Source organism: Lucilia sericata, unplaced genomic scaffold, assembly GCF_015586225.1.
Source record: "Lucilia sericata isolate MDLA Ls3-8-SP2 unplaced genomic scaffold, ASM1558622v1 Contig001396F_arrow, whole genome shotgun sequence".
Taxonomy (NCBI): Eukaryota; Metazoa; Arthropoda; class Insecta; order Diptera; family Calliphoridae; genus Lucilia; species Lucilia sericata.
The window spans coordinates 1-21934 of NW_023995335.1; the positions used below are offsets into that span (position 1 = coordinate 1).

General features: G+C 33.6%; 1 protein-coding gene and 1 pseudogene across 1 annotated transcript; both read left to right on the plus strand.

The window, feature by feature from the left end:
* The first annotated feature begins 8954 nt into the window (after positions 1-8954).
* Positions 8955-9624, plus strand: LOC119611241 (annotated as a pseudogene).
* Positions 9625-9628: 4 nt separating this feature from the next.
* Positions 9629-17742, plus strand: LOC119611243 (nose resistant to fluoxetine protein 6-like). Its single transcript, XM_037966757.1, is given in 9 exon segments — positions 9629-9725; positions 9786-9865; positions 13319-13417; positions 13664-13920; positions 14110-14144; positions 14147-14300; positions 16785-16954; positions 17013-17189; positions 17247-17742. Coding segments are annotated over 9 exon segments (1377 nt in total). The 3' UTR covers positions 17555-17742.
* The last annotated feature ends 4192 nt before the right edge of the window (positions 17743-21934 follow it).

The window sequence follows — 21934 nt, forward strand, 5'->3', positions numbered from 1 at the left end:
AGACTAGACTATAGACTAGACTATAGACTAGACTATAGACTAGACTATAGACTAGACTATAGACTAGACTATAGACTAGACTATAGACTAGACTATAGAGTAGACTATAGACTAGACTATAGACTAGACTATAGACTAGACTATAGACTAGACTATAGACTAGACTATAGACTAGACTATAGACTAGACTGTAGACTAGACTATAGACTAGACTATAGACTAGACTATAGACTAGACTATAGACTAGATTATAGACTAGACTATAGACTGACTATAGACTAGACTATAGACTAGATTATAGACTAGACTATAGACTAGATTATAGACTAGACTATAGACTAGACTATAGACTAGACTATAGACTAGACTATAGACTAGACTATAGACTAGACTATAGACTAGACTATAGACTAGACTATAGACTAGACTATAGACTAGACTATAGACTAGACTAGACTAGACTAGACTATAGACTAGACTATAGACTAGACTATAGATTAGACTATAGACTAGACTATAGACTAGACTATAGACTAGACTATAGACTAGACTATAGACTAGACTAAAGACTAGACTATAGACTAGACTATAGACTAGACTATAGACTAAACTATAGACTAGACTATAGACTAGAGTATAGACTAGACTATAGACTAGACTATAGACTAGACTATAGACTAGACTATAGACAAGACTATAGACTAGACTAAGACTAGACTATAGACTAGACTATAGACTAGACTATAGACTAGACTATAGACTAGACTATAGACTAGACTATAGACTAGATTATAGACTAGACTATAGACTAGATTATAGACTAGACTATAGACTAGACTATAGACTAGACTATAGACTAGACTATAGACTAGACTATAGACTAGACTATAGACTAGACTATAGAATAGACTATAGACTAGACTAGACTATAGATAGACTATAGACTAGACTATAGACTAGACTATAGATTAGACTATAGACTAGACTATAGACTAGACTATAGACTAGACTATAGACTAGACTATAGACTAGACTAAAGACTAGACTATAGACTAGACTATAGACTAGACTATAGACTAGACTATAGACTAGAGTATAGACTAGACTATAGACTAGACTATAGACTAGACTATAGACAAGACTATAGACTAGACTATAGACTAGACTATAGACTAGACTATAGACTAGACTATAGACTAGACTATAGACTAGACTATAGACTAGACTATAGACTAGACTATAGACTAGACTATAGACTATAATCTAGACTAGACTATAGACTAGACTATAGACTAGACTATAGACTAGACTATAGAGTAGACTATAGACTAGACTATAGACTAGACTATAGAGTAGACTATAGAGTAGACTATAGACTAGACTATAGAGTAGACTATAGACTAGACTATAGACTAGACTATAGACTAGACTATAGACTAGACTATAGACTAGACTATAGAGTAGACTATAGACTAGACTATAGACTAGACTATAGACTAGACTATAGACTAGACTATAGACTAGACTATAGACTAGACTATAGACTAGACTATAGACTAGACTATAGACTAGACTATAGACTAGACTATAGACTAGACTATAGACTAGACTATAGACTAGACTATAGACTAGACTATAGACTAGACTATAGACTAGACTATAGACTAGACTATAGACTAGACTATAGACTAGACTATAGACTAGACTATAGATTTGACTATAGACTAGACTATAGACTAGAATAGACTAGACTATAGACTAGACTATAGATTAGACTATAGACTAGACTATAGACTAGACTATAGACTAGACTATAGACTAGACTATACTAGCTATAGACTAGACTATAGACTAGACTATAGACTAGACTATAGACTAGACTATAGACTAGACTATAGACTAGACTATAGACTAGACTATAGACTAGACTATAGACTAGACTATAGACTAGACTATAGACTAGACTATAGACTAGACTATAGACTAGACTATAGACTAGACTATAGACTAGATAGACTAGACTATAGACTAGACTATAGACTAGACTATAGACTAGACTATAGACTAGACTATAGACTAGACTATAGATAGACTAGACTATAGACTAGACTATAGACTAGACTATAGACTAGACTATAGACTAGACTATAGACTAGACTATAGACTAGACTATAGACTAGACTATAGACTAGACTATAGACTAGACTATAGACTAGACTATAGACTAGACTATAGACTAGACTATAGACTAGACTATAGACTAGACTATAGACTAGACTATAGACTAGACTATAGACTAGACTATAGACTAGACTATAGACTAGACTATAGACTAGACTATAGACTAGACTATAGACTAGACTATAGACTAGACTATAGACTAGACTATAGACTAGACTATAGACTAGACTTAGACTAGACTTAGACTATAGCTAGACTAGACTATGACTAGACTATAGACTAGACTATAGACTAGACTATAGACTAGACTATAGAGTAGACTATAGACTAGACTATAGACTAGACTATAGAGTAGACTATAGAGACTATAGACTAGACTATAGACTAGACTATAATAGACTATAGACTAGACTATAGACTAGACTATAGACTAGACTATAGACTAGACTATAGACTAGACTATAGACTAGACTATAGACTAGACTATAGACTAGACTATAGACTAGACTATAGAGTAGACTATAGACTAGACTATAGACTAGACTATAGACTAGACTATAGATAGACTATAGACTAGACTATAGACTAGACTATAGACTAGAATATAGACTAGACTATAGATTAGATACTAGACTATAGACTAGACTATAGACTAGACTATAGACTAGACTATAGACTAGACTATAGACTAGACTACAGACTAGACTATAGACTAGACTATAGACTAGACTATAGACTAGACTATAGACTAGATAGACTAGACTATAGACTAGACTATAGACTAGACTATAGACTAGACTATAGACTGACTATAGACTAGACTATAGACTAGACTATAGACTAGACTATAGACTAGACTATAGACTAGACTATAGACTAGACTATAGACTAGACTATAGACTAGACTATAGACTAGACTATAGACTAGACTATAGACTAGACTATAGACTAGACTATAGACTAGACTATAGACTAGACTATAGACTAGACTATAGACTAGACTATAGACTAGACTATAGACTAGACTATAGACTAGACTATAGACTAGACTATAGACTAGACTATAGACTAGACTAAGACTAGACTATACTAGACTATAGACTAGACTATAGACGACTATGACTAGACTATAGACTAGACTATAGACTAGACTATAGACTAGACTAGACTAGACTATAGACTAGACTATAGACTAGACTATAGACTAGACTATAGACTAGACTATAGACTAGACTATAGACTAGACTTAGACTAGACTATAGACTAGACTATAGACTAGACTATAGACTAGACTATAGACTAGACTAGACTAGACTATAGACTAGACTATAGACTAGACTATAGACTAGACTATAGACTAGACTATAGACTAGCTATGACTAGACTATAGACTAGACTATAGACTAGACTATAGACTAGACTATAGACTAGACTATAGACTAGATAGACTAGACTATAGACTAGACTATAGACTAGACTATAGACTAGACTATAGACTAGACTATAGACTAGATATAGACTAGACTATAGACTAGACTATAGACTAGACTATAGACTAGACTATAGACTACTATAGACTAGACTATAGACTAGACTATAGACTAGACTATAGACTAGACTATAGACTAGACTATAGACTAGACTATAGACTAGACTATAACTAGATATAGACTAGACTATAGCTAGATATAGACTAGACTATAGACTAACTATAGACTAGGACTATAGACAGACTATAGACTAGACATAGACTAGAACTATAGACTAGACTATAGACTAGACTATAGACTAGACTATAGACTAGACTATAGACTAGACTATAGACTAGACTATAGACTAGATATATACTAGACTATAGACTAGACTATACTAGACTATAGACTAGACTATAGGACTAGACTATAGACTAGACTATAGACTAGTCTATAGACTAGACTATAGACTAGCTATAACTAGACTATAGACTAGACTATAGATTAGACTAAGACTAGACTATAGACTAGACTATAAGACTGATAGACATAGACTAGACTATAGACTAGACATAGACTAGACTAGACTAGATATAAACTAGACTATAGACTAGACTATAGACTAGACTATAAACTAGACTATAGACTAGACTATAGACTAGACTATGACTAGACTATAGACTAGACTATAGACTAGACTATAGACTAGACTATATACTAGACTATAGACTAGACTATATAGACTATAGACTAGACTATAGACTAGACTATAGACTAGACTATAGACTAGACTATAGACTATACTATAGACTAGACTATAGACTAGACTATAGACTAGACTACAGACTAGACTATAGACTAGACTATAGACTAGACTATAGACTAGACTATAGACTTGACTATAGACTAGACTATAGACTAGACTATAGACTAGACTATAGACTAGACTATAGACTAGACTATAGACTAGACTATAGACTAGACTATAGACTATAGACTAGACTATAGACTATACTATAGACTAGACTATAGACTAGACTATAGACTAGACTACAGACTAGACTATAGACTAGACTATAGACTAGACTATAGACTAGACTATAGACTAGACTATAGACTAGACTATAGACTAGACTATAGACTAGACTATAGACTAAACTATAGACTAGACTATAGACTAAACTATAGACTAGACTATAGACTAGACTATAGACTAGACTATAGACTAGACTATAGACTAGACTATAGACTAGACTATAGACTTGACTATAGACTAGACTATAGACTAGACTATAGACTAGACTATAGACTAGACTATAGACTAGACTATAGACTAGACTATAGACTAGACTATAGACTAGACTATAGACTAGACTAGACTAGACTAGACTAGACTAGACTAGACTATGGACTAGACTATAGACTAGACTAGACTAGACTAGACTATAGACTAGACTAGACTAGACTATAGACTAGAATAGACTAGACTAGACTAGACTAGACTAGACTAGACTAGACTAGACTATAGACTAGACTAGACTAGACTAGACTAGACTAGACTAGACTAGACTAGACTAGACTATAGACTATAGTCTAGTCTATAGTCTAGTCTATAGTCTAGTTGTAGTCTAGTCTATAGTCTAGTCTATAGTCTAGTCTATAGTCTAGTCTATAGTCTAGTCCATAGTCTAGTCTATAGTCTAGTCTATAGTCTAGTCCATAGTCTAGACTATAGACTAGACTATAGACTAGACTATAGACTAGACTATGGACTAGACTATAGACTACACTATAGACTAGACTATGGACTAGACTATAGACTAGACTATAGACTAGACTATGGACTAGACTATAGACTCGACTATAGACTAGACTATAGAGTAGACTATGGACTAGACTATAGACTAGACTATAGACTAGACTATAGACTAGACTATGGACTAGACTATGGACTAGACTATAGACTAGACTATAGAGTAGACTATGGACTAGACTATAGACTAGACTATAGACTAGACTAGACTATAGACTAGACTATAGACTAGACTATAGACTAGACTATAGAGTAGACTATAGACTAGACTATAGACTAGACAATAGACTAGACTATAGACTAGACTATAGACTAGACTATAGACTAGACTAGACTATAGACTAGACTAGACTAGACTATAGACTAGACTAGACTATAGACTAGACTAGACTATAGACTAGACTAGACTAGACTAGTCTAGACTAGACTAGACTAGACTAGACTAGACTAGACTAGACTAGACTAGACTAGACTAGACTATAGACTAGACTAGACTATAGACTAGACTAGACTAGACTATAGACTAGACTATAGACTAGACTATAGACTAGACTATAGACTGGACTATAGACTAGACTATAGACTAGACTATAGACTAGACTATAGACTAGACTATAGACTAGACTAGACTAGACTATAGACTAGACTATAGACTAGACTATAGACTAGACTATAGACTAGACTATAGACTAGACTATAGACTAGACTATAGACTAGACTATAGACTAGACTATAGACTAGACTATAGACTAGACTATAGACTGGACTATAGACTAGACTATAGACTAGACTATAGACTAGACTATAGACTAGACTATAGACTAGACTATAGACTAGACTATAGACTAGACTATAGACTAGACTATAGACTAGACTATAGACTAGACTATAGACTAGACTATTGACTAGACTATAGACTAGACTATAGACTAGACTATAGACTAGACTATAGGAACTATAGACTAGACTATAGACTAGACTATAGACTAGACTATAGACTAGACTATAGACTAGACTATAGACTAGACTATAGACTAGACTATAGACTAGACTATAGACTAGACTATAGACTAGACTATAGACTAGACTATAGACTAGACTATAGACTAGACTATAGACTAGACTATAGACTAGACTATAGACTAGACTATAGACTAGACTATAGACTAGACTATAGACTAGACTATAGACTAGACTATAGACTAGACTATAGACTAGACTATAGACTAGACTATAGACTAGACTATAGACTAGACTATAGACTAGACTATAGACTAGACTATAGACTAGACTATAGACTAGACTATAGACTAGACTATAGACTAGACTATAGACTAGACTATAGACTAGACTATAGACTAGACTATAGACTAGACTATAGATAGACTATAGACTAGACTAAGACTAGACTATAGACTAGACTATAGACTAGACTATAGACTAGACTATAGACTAGACTATAGACTAGACTATAGACTAGACTATAGACTAGACTATAGACTAGATATAGACTAGACTATAGACTAGACTATAGACTAGACTATAGACTAGACTATAGACTAGACTATAGACTAGACTATAGACTAGACTATAGACTAGACTATAGACTAGACTATAGACTAGACTATAGACTAGACTATAGATAGACTATAGACTAGACTAGACTAGACTATAGACTAGACTATAGACTAGACTATAGACTAGACTATAGACTAGACTATAGACTAGACTATAGACTAGACTATAGACTACACTATAGACTAGACTATAGACTAGACTATAGACTAGACTATAGACTAGACTATAGACTATAGACTAGACTATAGACTAGACTATAGACTAGACTATAGACTAGACTATAGACTAGACTATAGACTAGACTATAGACTAGACTATAGACTAGACTATAGACTAGACTATAGACTAGACTATAGACTAGACTATAGACTAGACTATAGACTAGACTATAGACTAGACTATAGACTAGACTATAGACTATAGACTAGACTATAGACTAGACTATAGACTAGACTATAGACTAGACTATAGACTAGACTATAGACTAGACTATAGACTATAGACTAGACTATAGACTAGACTATAGACTAGACTATAGACTAGACTATACTAGACTAGACTAAAGACTATACTATAGACTAGACTATAGACTAGACTATAGACTAGACTATAGACTAGACTATGGACTAGACTATAGACTAGACTATAGACTAGACTATAGACTAGACTATAGACTAGACTATGGACTAGACTATAGACTACACTATAGACTAGACTATAGACTAGACTATAGACTACACTATAGACTACACTATAGACTAGACTATAGACTACACTATAGACTACACTATAGACTAGACTATGGACTAGACTATAGACTAGACTATAGACTAGTCTATGGACTAGACTATAGACTAGACTATGGACTAGACTATGGACTAGACTATGGACTAGACTATGGACTAGACTATAGACTCGACTATAGACTAGACTATAGAGTAGACTATGGACTAGACTATAGACTAGACTATAGACTAGACTATAGAGTAGACTATGGACTAGACTATAGACTAGACTATAGACTAGACTATAGAGTAGACTATAGACTAGACTATAGACTAGACAATAGACTAGACTATAGACTAGACTATAGACTAGTCAATAGACTAGACTATGGACTAAACTATAGACTAGACTATAGACTATATTATAGACTAGACTATCAGTCGATAGTTTTGACAAGAAACTACTGACAATAGACTAGACTCTAGCCCGTCTTATAGATTAGAGTATATTTTGTTAAATACAATTTATTTAATCGCTTTAATATTGTCAATTCTTATTATTGTTATTAAATGTTGTTTTTCAAAACTTCTTGGACTCATTATCATGATTGATTGAATAAAATGTGACTACATCAATAAATTTCAAATGTTCATACTTCCGTTGGCCATTACCAAACAAGGCTTCCTTTTTTGGCAATAATTTCATAAATCATTGTCTATTATTTTATTTTTCTCTAATAGTTGATTTATGATGAAAAATTCAATAGAACATTTTGTATCTGTCTATAGTCATAACACATGATTATGCATGTTTTCCAATTGATTAATAATTGAATTGTGTGGAATAAAAATCTTTACAAAATATAAAACGACAATGAATTTGAAAATAAATTTTTCAAATTTATGGTAGAGAAAAGGACAAGAGAAGGGGACAGTAATCTAGACAAATAATAAATTTAACAACAATGAATTTAACGGTCCAATTAACATTCAGGGTTAAAAAAACCATTTAATGCTTCACTAAATTCAATCGAAATGGCTCCAATTCTTGTTTTTCTTGGAAACATCAATCAATGATGTAGAAATTTTATAAAAAAATTGTTAAACAAATTTAAATTTATAACAATAAATAAAGCAAATAATTTTATGAACAATAAATAAGCAATTTGTATCCACCCACTTTAGCCTATGATCGTCCGGGTCGCTATAGAGGTCAGTTATTCTTTGGCAACGACAAAATGGTTGGGTCAAAAACAAAACTGCTATGAACTCAATCGCCAGCTAGATCCCGAGAAACGTAAACATTTCGAATTTGAGTTCTACACCGCTGGTAGTGACCTTCAATTTAGCTTTGCCTGAACTTTTGCAATTTAATTTGCAAATAGGCGAGTGTTTACCCAAATCCTGTACTGCCCTCGATGTACAACACATTCTTGAAATGGATCCTCATGCGCAAATGCTGATCGCTTTAAATAGCTCTCAGTTGGCACAAGTGAAATCTTTTAAGAGTACGCACAGTGCAGGGTATATACAGTTATTGGCGGGAATTACGTTTTTCAATATTTGCCAGTTTTTGCTAAAATTGATACTACTGGTAATAGCGGCCACTTGGTTTCAGTCTAAACTTACACAGAGTCAAATAAATCAAGCTCCCATAGCGGGTAATTAGCGGTTCTAAAATAGAGCAGCCTGTAATCCATCATATAACCAGTGATAATGGCAAACCTTTGAATTATATCAAATGTCCAATCTAAATGAGAACAATAATGTTGTGGAAATGGAAACAGAAGTGAATGGCAAGAAATCTTCCAGTTCTCAAACACAATACAATATGCCACAGGATATGAATACGAATGGAAATGGTTTGCTCGAGTCATGCTCAAGATGTGGAATATCGTATAGAGACTACAAATAATGCGGCAGCGGGCGGCACGTATGAGACAAAGCAGCCTTTGGGTAAGTTTGAAGAAAGTTTAAGTCAAATGGCTTTGCAATGTTAATGTATTTTCATTGCAGGTCTTCATGAACAACTGCTATTGTGTTTTGCCTTTCAAACTAATGCCAGCACTATTTTGAGTATAGATCAACAGAAAGAGGTGAGTTCAAAGTCATAATAAGATTTATAACCGAAGATCTATAATAAATAGATCAGTCTATATATCAGTGCATACACTAATCTATAGATCAGTCTATAGACTAGTGAATACTGTATAGACTAGTGATCACTGTATAGACTAGTCCACAGATCAGTCTATAGACTAGTCTATAGATCAGTCTATATAGAATAGTCTATAGAATAGTCTATACATCAGTTAAGAAAATAGTCTATAGATCAGTCTATAGATATGAGTAAAGACCAGATCAGTCAACAGACTATTCTATAGACAAGTTTATAGATTAGTCTATAGATCAATCTTAAGATTAGTCTATAGACCAGTCCATAAACAAATCTATAGACCAGTCCATAGATCAACCTATAGATCAGACTATTCTATTGATCAGTCTATAGACTAGTCTATAGATCAATCTATAGATCAGTCTATATACCAGTCTTCAGATCACTCTATAGACCAGTCTATAGAATAGTCTAAAGACTAGTTTAGAGACCAGTCTATAGACTAGTCAAGTCTATAGATCAATTTATAGAAGAGACTATAGCCCAATCTGTACAATAGTCTATATATTTGTCTCTAGAACGGTCTATCAACAAGTCTGTAGATCAGTCTATATACCTATATGCAGATCAGTCTCTAGACTTGTCTATTGAACAGGCTATAGATCAGGCTATAGATTAATCTATAGATCAGTCTTAATCAGTCTATAGATCAATTTATAGAATAGACTATAGACCAATCTGTAGAATGGTCTATAGATTTGTCTATAGAACGGTCTATAAACAAGTCTGTAGATCAGTCTATATACCTGTCTACAGACCAGTCTCTAGACTTGTCTATTGAACAGGCTATATATCTGTCTATAGATTAATATATAGATCTTGTCTATAGACTAGTCTCTATATCATTCTATACACTATCCTATAGATCATTTTATAGACTAATCTATAGATCATTCTATAGACTAGTCTATAGATCAATCTATAGACCAGTCAATAGATTAATCCACAGACCAGTCTAAACATGAGTCTATAGATTAGTCTATAGATTAGTTTATAGACCAGCCTGTAGACCAGTCTGATTAGTCTATAGACCAGAATATAGAACAGTCTATAGATCAGTCTATAGAACAGTCTATAGATCAATATATATACTGATTTATAGATCAATCTATAGACTGATTTATAGATCAATCTATAGACCGATTTATAGATCAATCTATAGAACAGTCTTTACACTAGTCTATAAATTAGTATTTAGTCTGGTTTATAGATCAGTCTATGTACTAATCTATAGATCAGTCTATAGACTAGTCTATAGATCAGTCTATACACTAGCCTCTAGATCATTCTATAGACTAGTCTATAGATCACTCTATACACTAGTCTATAGATCATTCTATAGACTAGTCTATAGATCAGTCTATAGACCAGTCTATAGGTCAGTCTATAGATCAGTCTATAGACCAGACTATAGACCAGTCTATAGATCAGTCTATAGACCAGTCTATAGATCGGTCTATAGATCCGTCTATAGATCAATCTGTAGACTGATTTATAGATCAATATATACCCCAGTTATAGATCAATCTATAGAACAGTCTTAACACTAGTCTATAAATTAGTCTTTAGTCCGGTTTATAGATCAGTCTATGTACTAATCTATAGATCAGTCTATAGACTAGTCTATAGATCTGTCTATAGATCAGTCTATACACTAGCCTCTTGATCATTCTATAGACTAGTCTACAGATCATTCTATACACTAGTCTATAGATCATTCTATAGACTAGTCTATAGATCAGTCTATAGACCAGTCTATAGGTCAGTCTATAGATCAGTCTATAGACCAGTCTATAGACCAGTCTATAGATCAGTCTATAGATCAGTCTATAGACCAATCTATAGATCAGTCTATAGATCAATCTATAGATCAGTCTATAGATCAATCTATAGATCAGTCTATAGATCAATCTATAGACTAATATCTATAGACCAGTATATAGATCAATCTATAGAACAGCCTTTACACTAGTCTATAAATTAGTCTTTAGTCCGGTTTATAGATCAGTCTATGTACTAATCTATAGATCAGTCTATAGACTAGTCTATAGATCGGTCTATAGATCAGTCTATACACTAGCCTATAGATCATTCTATAGACTAGTCTATAGATCATTCTATAGACTATTCTATAGATCAGCCTATAGACCATTCTATAGATCAGTCTATAGACCAGTATATAGATCAGTCTATAGACCAATCTATAGATCAGTCTATAGATCCGTCTATAGACTAATTCATAGATCAATCTATACCCCAGTTTATAGATCAATCTATAGAACAGTCTTTACACTAGTCTATAGATCAGTCTTTAGTCCGGTTTATAGATCAGTCTATGTACTAATCTATAGATCAGTCTATAGACTAGTCTATAGATCGGTCTATAGATCAGTCTATACACTAGCCTATAGATCATTCTATAGACTAGTCTATAGATCATTCTATAGACCATTCTATAGATCAGTCTATAGACCAGTATATAGATCAGTCTATAGACCAGTCTATAGATCAGTCTATAGACCAGTCTATAGACCAGTCTATAGATCAGTCTATATACCTCTAAGTCTATTAGACCAATCTATAGATCAGTCTATAGATCAATCTATAGATCATCTATAGATCAATCTATAGACTAATATCTATAGACCAGTATATAGATCAATCTATAGAACAGCCTTTACACTAGTCTATAAATTAGTCTTTAGTCCGGTTTATAGATCAGTCTATGTACTAATCTATAGATCAGTCTATAGACTAGTCTATAGATCGGTCTATAGATCAGTCTATACACTAGCCTATAGATCATTCTATAGACTAGTCTATAGATCATTCTACAGACCATTCTATAGATCAGTCTATAGACCAGTATATAGATCAGTCTATAGACCAGTCTATAGATCAGTCTATAGACCAGTCTATAGATCAGTCTATAGACCAGTCTATAGATCAGTCTATAGACCAATCTATAGATCAGTCTATAGATCCGTCTATAGACTAATTCATAGATCAATCTATACCCCAGTTTATGATCAATCTATAGAACAGTCTTTACACTAGTCTATAGATCAGTCTTTAGTCCGGTTTATAGATTAGTCTTTAGACTAGTCGATAAAACAGTATATTGACTAGTCAATAGATCAGTCTATAGACTAGTATATAAACTAATTTACAGATCAGTCTACAGACTAATCTATAGAATAGGCTATAGATATGTATATATAGTATCTTCATTTAATTTATTTAAAAAATAAACGTATGTATGTGTTTTATGATAAAAAAAATAATTGATAAAACTTTTATCAATTATCTTTTCTTCGAAACAATTATTCTTTTCATCCTTCTCTCTCGCTCTCTCTCTCTCTCTCTGTTACAGACACAAACATCCTGTGTTCATGGTTTACGCGTCATCTCCGTTTTATGGACCATAATGGTGCACACATACTTGCAAATGTTTAATATTGGAGAAAATCGAGTAAATAGACAAAAAAAAAAAAAAAAAACGATAATAAATTGTATTTTCTAAGAACAGAAATAGATTTCCGTTTCCGGTAAAACACAACAACATTTCCTTATACACAAAATAAACATAAAATGACCTTGTACGCAAAGGATTTCTATTTTTGTTCAATTTTATTTTGATTCTAACTATCTGGCTTTGACATCACAAATATTTAACTATTTTTATAATTTCTATTTCTATTTCAATTCGTATTCATAGTTCAGACGCATCATGGTCGAACGTTCACCTTGGTATCAAATTGTTGGCAATGCCACATTTTCCGTTGATACATTTTTCTTTATAAGTGGTTTTTTGGTAACATTATTATATTTGAAGAGCATGAAAAAGGATGCCGAGGATTCAACCAAATATATGAAAAAAGGCTTTGTCGATACCGTCATATTGGTGGTGTACCGATACATACGTTTAACGCCCGCTTATTTGTTTGTGATATTTTTCAATGATTTTGCCTTAAGGTGAGTATGCCGCCAAAAAGCATAAAATTGAAAATGAAATGTATTCATGATGATGTTTGTTTAAAACGGACAGTGGTTCAAAATAACAAAAAATATATGAAATATTTGAAAAAATTTCATTGCCAAGCATCATAACCTTATTCCAATTCTTTAGGAAATAATGTCCTATTTTCTTAATTTATTCCTTAGACAAACTTTCGATGGTTCGGTCTTCCAGCCCACTGTTCTACCAACACCTGCAGCAAATATTGGTGGCGCAACATATTGTATATAAATAATTTTTATCCATTAACTGAAATCTGTATGATATGGAGCTGGTACATGGCTAATGATATGCAATTCTATATAATGGCTACCTTGTTATTGATACTGTCAGCTAGGTAAGAGCTCGAAGATGAAAATAATTGAAAAATTTTCCAAAAGAATATAGAATTTAATAAGGTTTTTGAGAAAGGACTTAACTGACAATTTTATTGAATAAATTCTTAGTAGAATGCTAGCTCTAGCTCTAGTTCTGTTCTATTTCTGTTCAGTTCTGTTCTAGTTCTGTTCTAGTTCTGTTCTAGTTCTGTTCTAGTTCTGTTCTAGTTCTGTTCTAGTTCTGTTCTAGTTCTGTTCTAGTTCTGTTCTAGTTCGTTCTAGTTCTGTTCTAGTTCTGTTCTAGTTCTGTTCTAGTTCTGTTCTAGTTCTGTTCTAGTTCTGTTCTAGTTCTGTTCTAGTTCTGTTCTAGTTCTGTTCTAGTTCTGTTCTAGTTCTGTTCTAGTTCTGTTCTAGTTCTGTTCTAGTTCTGTTCTAGTTCTGTTCTAGTTCTGTTCTAGTTCTGTTCTAGTTCTGTTCTAGTTCTGTTCTAGTTCTGTTCTAGTTCTGTTCTAGTTCATGTTCTAGTTCAGTTAATAGTTCATGTTCTATTTCTAGGTTCTAGCTCAGTTCTAGTTCTGTTCTAGTTCTGTTCTAGTCTAGTTTCTAGTTCTGTTCTAGTTCTAGTTCTAGTTCTAGTTCTAGTTCTGTTCTAGTTCTGTTCTAGTTCTAGTTCTAGTTCTGTTCTAGTTCTGGTCTAGTTCTGTTCTAGTTCTGTTCTAGTTCTGTTCTAGTTTCTGTTCTAGTTCTGTTCTAGTTCTGTTCTAGTTCTGTTCTAGTTCTGTTCTAGTTCTGTTCTAGTTCTGTTCTAGTTCTGTTCTAGTTCTGTTCTGTTCTGTTCTAGTTCTATTCTAGTTCTGTTCTAGTTCTGTTCTAGTTCTGTTCTGCTCTAGTTCTGTTCTGCTCTAGTTCTGCTCTAGTTCTGTTCTAGTTCTGTTCTAGTTCTGTTCTAGTTCTGTTCTAGTTCTGTTATAGTTCTGTTCTAGTTCTGTTCTAGTTCTGTTCTAGTTCTGTTCTAGTTCTGTTCTAGTTCTGTTCTAGTTCTGTTCTAGTTCTGTTCTAGTTCTGTTCTAGTTCTGTTCTAGTTCTGTTCTAGTTCTGTTCTAGTTCAGTTATAGTTCAGTAATAGTTCAGTTCTATTTCAGTTCTAGCTCAGTCCTAGTTCTGTTCTAGTTCTGTTCTAGTTCTGTTCTAGTTCTGTTCTAGTTCTGTTCTAGTTCTGTTCTAGTTCTGTTCTAGTTCTGTTCTAGTTCTGTTCTAGTTCTGTTCTAGTTCTGTTCTAGTTCTGTTCTAGTTCTGTTCTAGTTCTAGTTCTGTTCTAGTTCTAGTTCTGTTCTAGTTCTGTTCTAGTTCTGTTCTAGTTCTGTTCTAGTTCTGTTCTAGTTCTGTTCTAGTTCTGTTCTAGTTCTGTTCTAGTTCTGTTCTAGTTCTGTTCTAGTTCTGTTCTAGTTCTGTTCTAGTTCTGTTCTAGTTCTGTTCTAGTTCTGTTCTAGTTCTGTTCTGTTGTTCTGTTCTAGTTCTATTCTAGTTCTGTTCTAGTTCTGTTCTAGTTCTGTTCTAGTTCTGTTCTGCTCTAGTTCTGTTCTAGTTCTGTTCTAGTTCTGTTCTAGTTCTGTTCTAGTTCTGTTCTAGTTCTGTTCTAGTTCTGTTCTAGTTCTGTTCTAGTTCTGTTCTAGTTCTGTTCTAGTTCTGTTCTAGTTCTGTTCTAGTTCTATTCTAGTTCTATTCTAGTTCTGTTCTATTCTGTTCTAGTTCTGTTCTAGTTCAGTTTTAGTTCAGTTTTAGTTCAGTTTTAGTTCAGTTTTAGTTCAGTTTTAGTTCAGTTTTAGTTCAGTTTTAGTTCAGTTCTAGCTCAGTTCTAGTTCTGTTCCAGTTCTGTTCTAGTTCTGTTCTTGTTCTGTTCTAGTTCTGTTCTAGTTCTGTTTCTAGTTCTGTTCTAGTTCTGTTCTAGTCTGTTCTAGTTCTGTTCTAGTTCTGTTCTAGTTCTGTTCTAGTTCTGTTCTAGTTCTGTTCTAGTTCTGTTCTAGTTCTGTTCTAGTTCTGTTCTAGTTCTGTTCTAGTTCTGTTCTAGTTCTGTTCTAGTTCTGTTCTAGTTCTGTTCTAGTTCTGTTCTAGTTCTGTTCTAGTTCTGTTCTAGTTCTGTTCTAGTTCTGTTCTAGTTCTGTTCTAGTTCTGTTCTAGTTCTGTTCTAGTTCTGTTCTAGTTCTGTTCTAGTTCTGTTCTAGTTCTGTTCTAGTTCTGTTCTAGTTCTGTTCTAGTTCTGTTCTAGTTCAGTTTAGTTCCGTTCTAGTTCTGTTCTAGTTCTGTTCTAGTTCTGTTCTAGTTCTGTTCTAGTTCTGTTCTAGTTCTGTTCTAGTTCTGTTCTAGTTCTGTTCTAGTTCTGTTCTAGTTTTGTTCTAGTTTTGTTCTAGTTCTGTGTCTAGTTCTATTCTAGTTCTGAATATTATGTCTACTACAGATCGGGTCAAAAGATCAACTAATAGTTTTTTGATAAATTTTTTTCCTAGATATTTCAAAACCATGGTCCTTACTATTTGCACTTTTCTGGTTTCTTCCTGGGGAGTATCCGGATTAATATCTCTACGTTATCACTATACACACAAAGTGGCGAAACCCTTTGAATCATTTGATTTCCTCTATGACAAACCATGGCAAAGAGTGGGTCCCTATATAATGGGTCAGTTAGAGAAGTAAAAATTATAAAAAATATATTTAATAAAAATTTTTCTTTACAGGCATGTTGGCTGGTTATATAATATTCAAAGTACGCTCTCCCCCTAAAATATCGCAACGGGTAAATAATTTACTGTGGGTTTTGAGTTTGGGCTTGATTATAGTGATAATATTTGGGGTGTGGCAGGGGGAACTTAATGAGGTGACCACAGCGTTTTATGTGAGCATAGGTCATACAGGTAAGGAAGGTATTTTTTTGTGTAAAATGTTCTCTAAGAAAAGTTTCTTAATTTTAGCCTTTGGCTTCGGTTTAATTTGGGTGGTCTTATCCTGCTGTTGGAATCTTTCGCCCACCATGAATCGCATACTATCCTACCGCTGCCTATGGCCCTTATCACGTCTTACCTATTGTACCTATTTAATACATCCCGTTATAATGCTAATCACAGCCTATCGCATGGATGGCACAATTCATCTGAGTAATGTTTTTATATTGATTATATTTCTGGGAAATGCGGTGGTCTCTTTCATAGTGGCCTTTTTCATATCGGTGGTATTTGAGGCACCGGTTATACGGTTGCTTAAGATCATTTTTCGTAAATAGAAAAAGTTTGTAGTTTGTTTGTAAATAGAATATTATACTTTTTTGAAATTCTAGTGACTGTTTTTTATAATAATTTAGTAGCATTTAAGTTGTAGTACTTTAAATAAAGGTTAGAGGTGGTTTAGTTTTAAGATTATCGGATTTAACCAAATGATTTTATATTCTTGCCTTTATATAATTAAGTTTATTTTAGTTTTAAAATATCCTTTGTAAATATTTTACTTTTTTTTTTCTTGAACAATTAAGTAATATGTGTATTATTTTGTTTAATAGTTATATAAAAATAAATTTATATTTAAGTCAAACATTTTTCATCAAATTATCTTTTCTGTAGCACGGATAAACAGTCGGGACATTTGACTTAAATCCCTAATAAATTTAAATAAATTTATATTAATCTCTCTTTAACCCTCTTTGTGCTATTATCTTTTTGAAAAAGATATTAAAACTTATTGCCTACTTTTAGGAGTCATATTGCTAAATCTGTTAAATATTGAATAGGTTTGCTTTTTGAATACATTTTGTTAACAAATCGGCAAATAAATACAAAGAATATTTAATCTAGTTTAATATTCAATAGCAGAAGCTACTTTTAACACAAAAACCTGATTTCTATGAGTAAAATACACTGTTTCCATAAGGAAATAAACTAGAACTAGAACAGAACTAGAAGGAACTACAACAGAAGTAGAACAGAACTAAAACAGAAATAGAGCAGAAATAGAGCAGAAGTAGAATAGTACTAGAACAGAACTAGAACAGAACTAAAACAGAACTAGAACAGAACTAGAACAGAACTAGAACAGAACTAGAACAGAACTAGAACAGAACTAGAACAGAACTAGAACAGAAACTAGAACAGAACTAGAACAGAACTAGAACAGAACTAGAACAGAACTAGAACAGAACTAGAACAGAACTAGAACAGAACTAGAACAGAACTAGAACAGAACTAGAACAGAACTAGAACAGACTAGAACAGAACTAGAACAGAACTAGAACAGAACTAGAACAGAACTAGAACAGAACTAGAACAGAACTAGAAAGAACAGAACAGAACTAGAACAGAACTATAACAGAACTAGAACAGAACTAGAACATAACTAGAACAGAACTAGAACAGAACAGAAACTAGAACAGAACTAGAACAGAACTAGAACAGAACTAGAACAGAACTAGAACAGAACTAGAACAGAACTAAACAGAACTAGAACAGAACTAGAACAGAACTAGAACAGAAACTAGCACCGAACTAGAACTGTACTAGAACAGAACTAGAGCAGAACTAGAGCAGAACTGGAACAGAACTAGAGGCAGAACTGGAACAGAACTAGAACAGAACTGGAACAGAACTAGAACAGAATAGAACAGAACTAGAACAGACCTAGAACAGAACTAGAACAAAACAGAACAAGAACTAGAACGAAACAGCACAACAGAACAGAACTAGAACAGAACTAGAACAGAACTAGAACAGAACTAGAACTAGAACTAGCAACAGAACTAGAACAGAACTAGAACAGAACTAGAACAGAACTAGAACAGAACTAGAACAGAACTAGAACAGAACTAGAACAGAACTAGAACAGAACTAGAACAGAACTAGAACAGAACTAGAACAGAACTAGAACACGACTAGAACACAACCAGAACAGAACTAGAACAGAACTAGAACAGAACTAGAACAGAACTAGAACAGAACTAGAACAGAACTAGAACAGAACTAGAACAGAACTAGATCACAACTAGAACACAACTAGAACACAACTAGAACACAACTAAAACACAACTAGAACACAACAAGAACACAACAAAAACACAACTAAAACACAACTAAAATACAACTAGAACACAACTAGAATACAACTAGAACACAACTAGAATACAACTAGAACACAACTAGAACACAACTAGAACACAACTAGAAGACAACTAAAACAGAGTTAGAACAGAACTAGAACAGAACAGAACTAGAACAGAACTAGAACAGAACTAGAACAGAACTAGAACAGAACAGAACTAGAACAGAACTAGAACAGAACTAGAACAGAACTAGAACAGAACTAGAACAGAACTAGAACAGAACTAGAACAGAACTAGAACAGAACTAGAACAGAACTAGAACAGAACTAGAACAGAACTAGAACAGAACTAGAACACAGAACTAGAACAGAACTAGAACAGAACTAGAACAGAACTAGAACAGAACAGAACTAGAACAGAACTAGAACAGAACTAGAACAGAACAGAACTAGAACAGAACTAGAACAGAACTAGAACAGAACTAGAACAGAACTAGAACAGAACTAGAACAGAACTAGAACAGAACTAGAACAGAACTAGAACAGAACTAGAACAGAACTAGAACAGAACTAGAACAGAACTAGAACAGAACTAGAACAGAACTAGAACAGAACTAGAACAGAACTAGAACAGAACTAGAACAGAACTAGAACAGAACTAGAACAGAACTAGAACAGAACTAGAACAGAACTAGAACAGAACTAGAACAGAACTAGAGCAGAACTAGAGCAGAACTAGAGCAGAACTGGAAACAGAACTAGAGCAGAACTGGAACAGAACTAGAACCAGAACTGGAACAGAACTAGAACAGAACTAGAACAGAACTAGAACAGAACTAGAACAGAACTAGAACAGACCTAGAACAGAACTAGAACAAAACAGAACAAGAACGGAACAGAACAACAGAACAGAACTAGAACAGAACTAGAACAGAACTAGAACAGAACTAGAACAGAACTAGAAACTAGAACAGAACTAGAACAGAACTAGAACAGAACTAGAACAGAACTAGAACAGAACTAGAACAGAACTAGAACAGAACTGGAACAGAACTAGAACAGAACTAGAACAGAACTAGAACAGAACTAGAACAGAACTAGAACACAACTAGAACACAACTAGAACACAACTAAAACACAACTAGAACACAACAAGAACACAACAAAACACAACTAAAACACAACTAAATACAACTAGAAAACACAACTAGAATACAACTAGAACACAACTAGAATACAACTAGAACACAACTAGAACACAACTAGAACACAACTAGAAGACAACTAAAACAGAGCTAGAACTAGAACAGAACTAGAACAGAACAGAACTAGAACAGAACTAGAACAGAACTAGACCAGAACTAGAACAGAACTAGAACAGAACTAGAACAGAACTAGAACAGAACTAGAACAGAACTAGAACAGAACTAGAACAGAACTAGAACAGAACTAGAACAGAACTAGAAACAGAACTAGAAACAGAACTAGAACAGAACTAGAACAGAACTAGAACAGAACTAGAACAGAACTAGAACAGAACTAGAACAGAACTAGAACAGAACTAGAACAGAACTAGAACAGAACTAGAACAGAACTAGAACAGAACTAGAACTGTACTAGAACAGAAACTAGAGCAGAAACTAGAGCAGAACTAGAGCAGAACTAGAGCAGAACTGGAACAGAACTAGAGCAGAACTGGAACAGAACTAGAACAGAACTGGAACAGAACTAGAACAGAACTAGAACAGAACTAGAACAGAACTAGAACAGACCTAGAACAGAACTAGAACAAAACAGAACAAGAACTAGAACGGAACAGAACAACAGAACAGAACTAGAACAGAACTAGAACAGAACTAGAACAGAACTAGAACAGAACTAGAACTAGAACAGAACTAGAACAGAACTAGAACAGAACTAGAACAGAACTAGAACAGAACTAGAACAGAACTGGAACAGAACTAGAACAGAACTAGAACAGAACTAGAACAGAACTAGAACACGACTAGAACACAACCAGAACACAACCAGAACAGAACTAGAACAGAACTAGAACAGAACTAGAACAGAACTAGAACAGAACTAGAACAGAACTAGAACAGAACTAGAACAGAACTAGAACACAACTAGAACACAACTAGAACACAACTAGAACACAACTAAAACACAACTAGAACACAACAAGAACACAACAAAACACAACTAAAACACAACTAAAATACAACTAGAACACAACTAGAATACAACTAGAACACAACTAGAATACAACTAGAACACAACTAGAACACAACTAGAACACAACTAGAAGACAACTAAAACAGAGCTAGAACAGAACTAGAACAGAACAGAACTAGAACAGAACTAGAACAGAACTAGAACAGAACTAGAACAGAACTAGAACAGAACTAGAACTGAACTAGAACAGAACTAGAACAGAACTAGAACAGAACTAGAACAGAACTAGAACAGAACTAGAACAGAACTAGAACAGAACTAGAACAGAACTAGAACAGAACTAGAACAGAACTAGAACAGAACTAGAACAGAACTAGAACATAACTAGAACAGAACTAGAACA